A 7,276-nucleotide genomic window follows, 5' to 3' on the forward strand; every position below is an offset into this window, starting at 1 on the left:
GTGTTTTGGGTCCCATTTGAAGCTAATTATTCAAAAACTTGTGATCTACTTACCTGTCTCTCTTATGCATGTCTTCAAATGCCTGCCTTTCTACCAATCACATAGCCTCTACAATTTAAACATAAAAAAAGAAGCCTCCTCTCTAGAGCTTCAAATGGCACTGGGTCGTGGTTCTCAGTCCTTCCCTGAGAGAATCCCCAGTCACTTCTTACTGAATTATCCATAAGGTATCATATGGTTTGGGGAACATGTTAATATTGTTTTAATGACCTAGAAAAATCTATGCTTAAATTTTAAAAAAAACATGTTTTTTTCATTTAACAAATTTTTGTCATTCTGAAATTATTCTTTATAAGAGATTATTTTAATTCATATAGTTCATAATTTCATGTATTAATTGATATTTAATTATAAAAATACTACATCAGGTCAAACTTGGTGTATGACAGTAACAGGTGATTTGCAGAACACATGACACTATTTTAATAAGTTCAGAGAGAATACTAACAAAAGATGTTATCTTGGAAAAAGAATAACTTTTCAGAGCAGAGAGCATTTAGTGTTTGTTTGTAAATGATAGATACTGCTCTGTATGTATTTGTTTCAAAACATCTTATTTTATCTTTACAGGAGCAATTGGTTACATGGGAACAAGTGCCTTTGTCCGAAAAATCTATACTAATGTGAAAATTGACTAAAGACCCAAGAAAACCTGGAACTTCGGATCAATTTCTCTTTCACAGGGGTGGAACTTGCACAGCAAAAAAAGCGCAAGAAGAGATTTGGGCTTTAATACTGGGTACTTTGTGGGTCTCTCTTTCGTGGATGGCTTAAAGTAACATCTATTTCCATTGATCCTAGGTTCTTAACTGACTGCTTTCTCCAACTGTTCACAGCAAATGCTTGGATTTTATGCAGTAGGCATTACTACAGTACATGGCTAATCTTCCCAAAAACTAGCTCATTAAAGATGAAATAGACCAGCTCTCTTCAGTGAAGAGGACAAATAGTTTATTTAAAGCATTTGTTCCAATAAAATAAATAGAGGGAAACTTGGATGCTAAAATTACATGAATAGAAATCTTCCTGGCACTAGTGTTTCTACGTTATTGAAAAATGATGTTCCAGAAAGATTAATTTTTTCTCTTATTTTTACTGCCATCGTCAACTTATTGTGGGACATTTTTATATATTGAACCTGGGTTCTTTTTCGACCTGCCTTTTTTTTTTTTTTTCCAATTCAACTGCATCCTTTTTTTTTTTTTTTTACAGAGAGAATTTAAAAATATTAAATCCTGCGTGTAATATATCTGCTGTCATCTTAGTTGGACCAACTTCCCATTTATTTATCTTAAAACTATCCAGTTACATCTTAATTCCATCCAAAGAAGATACAGTCTGAAGATAGAGGTGTACTCTCTACAATGCAATTTACTGTACAGTTAGAAAGCAAAGTATTAAATGGAGGAGATATTTGTTTTTATTAAACATTTTGTGATTTAGATAAACTACATTTTAACTGAATGTCTAAAGTGATTATCTGCCCCCTCCCCCCAAGTTAGTCTTACATCTTTTTTGGGTTTGAATGAAGGTTTTACATAAGAAATTATTAAAAACAAGGGGGGTGGGTAATAAATGTATATAACATTAAATAATGTAACGTAGGTGTAGATTCCCAAATGCATTTGGATGTACAGATTGACTACGGAGTACTTTTTTCTGATATGATTGATGTAGAAATGTGTGAATTTGGGTGGCTTTTTACATCTTGCCTACCACTGCATGAAACATTGGGGTTTCTTCAAAATGTGTGTGTTCATACTTCTTTTGGGAGGGGGGATTGTTTTCTTTGTTTTTTTCCTGAGACTCCTACAGGAGCTAAATTTGTAATTTAGAAACATTTAATTTTGTTAATCCTGTCTGGGGCACTTAAGTAACATCTAAAGCGTTACTGCTTTAGAATGTTAAAATAAAACTTCCTGACCAAATTGTTTTGTGAAAATACATGTGTTTGCAATTTGAAGATATCTTTTCAAAAGGCAATTACTGAATGCAAATTTTTTACTCTGCTATAAACCATGCTTTTCTAATACAGGGGACAATTACTTTAAAATCCCCAAACTTGCTTACATCTAGATTATCCAGTACAGTCACAAAGTGAATGAGAAGCCCTTTGAATGAAATTGTGGCACAAAATCTGTTCAGGTTGGTGTACCATGTAAAGTGGGGATGGGTAAAAGTGGTTAGCTTACTAGGGGATGAGCAAATAAAGGTTATAGTTTTCTAAGAGAAGTAATTTTAATTTTGAATACATCTTTCTGGAACGATCTATAATGTGAAGTTTTCCTAGAACCATTGAGTTTCTAGTTTAATAGTTTGCTATGCAAATGACCACCTAAACAAACAATACTGTATATTGGTATTTTTAGAAAGACTCGAAACAGCTGTAATTTAAACCTTAATGTGAAACTCATGCCATTCAGAGTTACATAAGGTGTTTTCATTACAAAATATGTTTCTATAAATTAAGAGACTCTTCATCCTATAATGTAGCATGTAAGGACTATAAAGGGTGAAAAGTTTGATTTCTTACTACTTAAGTATGGCTGACATGAACAAACGGAAATTTGATCAAAAGCTGTAGGTAAATCCTCTTCTCCAAACCAAAATATTATATTAAGTGTAATCTACTGGTTCCTCCATTTTCTCTTTCTTCTCACACCTGCCTTTAAGATCTTATAAGAAAAGGAACTAAAAGTCAGTACTTAATGGCTTATATTATGTAGCTTTTAAACTACGTGTTAAGTACTTATAAGAACATAGAGTCTGATAGATTGTAAATTGGGTGGCAAGCTTCTGTCTTAATAAAATGAAATTTGTTTCTCATGAATCTTGCAAGTAAGATGTAGGGATTTTAAAGAATGAGTGGTTTAGCTGCTTTCAGGTACACCAATTCTTTTACTAAATTGATCTGTATTTAAAGTCCTTTGGAATCTTCACTGAAAAATAATTTTCTAATTTCCAAATACATTAAGAGCTCCATTAAAATGAGTATAAGTCACCTTGAAAAGTCCTTTAAAAAATAGGTTTTGGTTTATGGCTTCATAGAGGGGCTGGGTGTGTGTGTGTGTCTCTTGAAGAAGATGTAATCCACAAATAGTTTAGCTCCCTAGCTCTCAGTTGTAGAATGGTAAAATATGTTATTTACGTTAATTAAAGGGTAGGGTTTTTCCACTCCATAAATGCTAGTTGTCTTTCATTTGTTAACATTTGCTCAACTTATCAGCTGATGCTTGAACACTCTCAAAAACTGGGGATTTGTATCCGTAAGGACGCTTCTCCTGAAATTTAGGTACATTAGTAAGTGACATTGTTAATACATATATCCTAGTACAAGAGTAGGATAAGGTGGAAGTGTAATGGCTGGAAGGGTGGTAAAGCATTCTTTAGTATATCATGTTGGACTCCTAGATTGTGCTGAGTTTGCCCGTAAATTGAGCCCCACGCCCTTAGAATTCATTATATTGTGGTGATTTCTGAACCTAGTGAACGGTATGCTTGAGTGTTTTCCATTGCGAGTGGATGGCTCTCTTTCTAAAGGCGACTGCTGCAAATTCCAGTTCTTCCAAAAGCCACTTTATTCAGGATTTATCCACAAATTGTATTCATTTCGATAAAGCTTTTGTTTCCTAAATGTTTATTGATCACCTTATGCCAAATGTCTTGCAAATAAATATTATTTTAAGATTTCCTGAATTTTTACAAATGTAAAAAAGAAAAAAATGTATTAATGTCATTTGTTCAGGAAAAGCTATATACCGAAGGGCTTCTGTATATGAATTCTGGGAAAGAAAAGCCTATTTGTAATCTATACACTGCAGTTCCATCTGGGTTTTAAGTTTAGATTTCAGCGTGTCTTAGTGCTTCATTCTGTTGATTTATTGGAACACGTAATAAATAGGAGTAGTGACATATGAGAACACAAGTATTCATTAATGTTTTATATCTTCTTAAAAATTGCATACTTATGAAGCTATATTTTAGCAATCGAGATGTTAAGGAGATCAGAGAAGTGAAAATTTATAAAGATTGTTTGGAAGTGTGTATAGAAATAGACTAGATTTAGAGGTAGGGTAGTTCAGAAAGTTGACATATAGCTGCAGAAATTTTATAAAATTTAAATTCAGTATGAGGAATAACTCTTGTTCTCTCCTATGAGCATTTTCTAAAAGCCATCTAATTTGACATTCTCTTTGGAACTGTAGGCAGAATTGTGCAAAGACAAAAGTAAAGTTTTAAGTTTCACTTAAAGTTCTTGTTTCACTGTATTAGGAGATGGAAATAAACTGTTGTGAAGAATGTTTACCTTGAAGTACTGGTGAACGAGTCTTGCTAATAATTGACTGATAAAGCAGCATTCTGTGTGTTAACTGTAATTCATCAGTTTAGGTCATTTGAAAGTTATAAACATTACAAGTAAGAGCTTAGGCAAGGAGGAAATAACATGGCGTTCTATTTGAAGGACAACAGAGTATCTTTGGAAAAGCAGTCCCACTTGGGATTTTCAACTGTGTCAAACATGAATCTATAAATCCCCACAGAGTACAGACAATCGGTGACAGAGTTGAAAGGAAACAGTTAATGCTCAATGATTACTTTCATTTTTGTACCCACCTGTGATTTGTGTAGGCCATATTCCAACTGGCTTTTTAGTAATAGAAATCCAGTGCAGTATATAATGTATCACATTTGAAGTTCTAACCTAGTCTGTTAATCTAACTGAAGTTGGATTTTTATAAAGTAATAAAAAGTCAAATGTTCTTCCCTTGGATGCTTTATTTATTTCCTTTTTGAAACAGGTGAACCAAGCATAAGGGATAACCCATTATTATTGGCACGCATATGAAGAGATTACTAATAGCTTTCCACAATTAAATAAAGCAGGGGTCAGCAAACTTTCTGTAAAGAGCCCGATAGGAAATATTTGAGGCTTTGAGAGTCGTACAGTCTCCGTAACAACTGCTCTACCATTGTAGCACAACAGCCATGGGAGAAAGTACATCAACTAATGAGCATGGCTGTGTTCCAATAAAACAACAAAAACAGCCAGTGGGCCATAGTGGGCTGACCCCTGAAACAAAGGATTTAAAATTTGAGATTTGGTTTTTTCCCCCAGCTTTATATTTTGAAAAAAAAAAAAAAGTACAGAAAATGGAAAGAATGGTACAATGAACAAGGTTTGTCTTTTTAAGAAATGATTTTTCTCTTTTATTACCATTCCTTTGACTTTCTCTATATACAAACTCTGACTCCTGCATTCAAACCCCACTACCCCTATGCCTGTCATTCTCCTGATTGGTAATGCATTGCATTTGTCTAGTACTTACTACTGTTTCACAACAATTTCACATATGTTTTCTCACAACTATCCTGTGAAGCTGATAGGGTAGACAGCTACATTTTATAGGTAAACTAGAGCAGCTAAAGAGTTTCTTATTTTTAGCCCAGAAGTAATCAAAATTAGGGTCCTATTATCTTGACTGGTGTAACTGTAAAATGGGGATATCACCTCTCCAGCCTATGGAAGAGATAATATTGGAAATATTGTCATAGAGATATCGGAAATGAGTGTTCTATACCAACGGAAGGGATTATTTTTATTGTACTACATCAAAATTAGTGGTTAGTTTCTCCAGGTCTATTTGTACTTTTTTTTCATCTTCGGTTTTAACTAGTTATTCAAATTATTGTCAACCTCCTTGGTTCTTTTCTCCCCTTGATTTTATTACCAGACTCAGTTGACACGTATTATACTTGGCAATTCCTGTTAGCCAAATAGTTATATTGGTGCAAATTTGAGTTACTTTTGATCTCTTTAGTGAACACTTTTTTGTCTGATTAGAAAACTAGGAGTATAAAGGAATCTGCTATACAACCACCTTCTGGATTTCAAAGTGAGAACTTTTATTAAATAGCTAATCTACAGTTTAACATTAGAAAAGGGGGAGGGAATAAGCTTGCATTGGGACACATGGAGTCAACGGTGGTAATGTAGTCTACAAACGTTTTTTAAAGTTATTTTCAAAGTGTTGCATGCTTAAAGTGATAGGAGTTTCAAATTTTTAAAATGGAGGACCTGGTTGTAGGGACAACTTGATGTAAGTAAACTGGCCAGTGTTGCAGTTCTTAATGGCTCAATCTAAGCCACTAAGATTATGGGACTTAACCTTGGAGGTCACTGAAGGGAAGAGAGGGTCTAGAGAGTAAGACGTGGAAGGTGCTTTCCAAGTTAGAATTGGTCAGACAGGTCTGCTGCAGGCTAGAGACCCAGAAGGGTAGGATAGACATAAATAGGTAAGTGTCATAGGTGTGGTAGCTGCAGTAATGGTGGCATGAAGATGCAGGCTGTGTGGTTATGAAGTTGTCCCCGGCAAGGACATGGAGGTGTGAAGCAGCAAGGCCCTGTTAGGATGACTGCAAGGTGTTTAATGCAAGAGTGGAGAGACGGAGGTGGCAAGAGCCAAGGCTGGAATCCACGTGGAAGGACGGCCTGGTGGTGGATGGAGGACCTGATGTGCCACCCTTACGGGCTTGGGTAGAGGTTTCAGAGAGCCACAGAAGGTTTTCAGCAGCTGCTAAAAATTGTAACAGTATTAAATATTTTTAAAACTCAAAGTACCTTCTCAGTGGTCAGTTAATGTAAACTAAGAAATGAACCAGCAAATGAGAGTGCCCGCTTTACCCTGGAGGTTCTGCTCCCTGCCTTGGAGAAGATGGTGTATAGTAACCTGGAAAGGCACGAAGAGGAGAAAGTGGCCTCTGTGGAGTAGGTAAGGAGGATAAAACTTGGTAGGTGTGGAGGCATCTGAGAGCTGCTGCAAGAGCCGCGTCACTTGGGGCATAGGGGTAGAGCTGGAATGAGTTGAGTGGAGGACAGACATCTGACTAAAAGGGGGGGAAGCTTGTAATGACTTTCACGTTTCCACAGGACCATGAGCTATGGGGGAGGAAACCCACAAATAATTATGAATGTGATAATGGAACTGAGTTGAGCGGCTTTAGATCACAAAGCCTTTTATTCTAAATCTATCTTTAGTTTTTTCGTGGGATTTAAAAGATACATTTTAAAAGTTATTTGAACCCCGATTAAAGTTGAAAATATAAAAGTGGTGAGTGAAATCAGAAACCATAGAACTGAGAAAAAAATATTAACCATCCCTTTCAATTGTTCCTATCTAACTTTTCTGTACTATGACTCAAATAGTTTGTTGATTTG

At 35.3% G+C, this 7,276-nt stretch overlaps 1 protein-coding gene across 1 annotated transcript in view; it reads left to right on the forward strand.

Annotated features, from left to right (window-relative positions):
* The window catches only part of TM9SF3 (transmembrane 9 superfamily member 3), a 75,499-nt gene extending 70,718 nt beyond the window's left edge, over positions 1–4,781 (forward strand). The window contains exon 15 of the mRNA XM_061211181.1: positions 631–4,781. Within this exon, the coding sequence (XP_061067164.1) occupies positions 631–698 (68 nt within the window). The 3' untranslated portion in view covers positions 699–4,781. The remainder of the gene's footprint in view (positions 1–630) is intronic.
* Positions 4,782–7,276: the final 2,495 nt, after the last annotated feature.

Source organism: Eubalaena glacialis, chromosome 1 (genome assembly GCF_028564815.1).
Source record: "Eubalaena glacialis isolate mEubGla1 chromosome 1, mEubGla1.1.hap2.+ XY, whole genome shotgun sequence".
NCBI classification, from domain to species: domain Eukaryota; kingdom Metazoa; phylum Chordata; class Mammalia; order Artiodactyla; family Balaenidae; genus Eubalaena; species Eubalaena glacialis.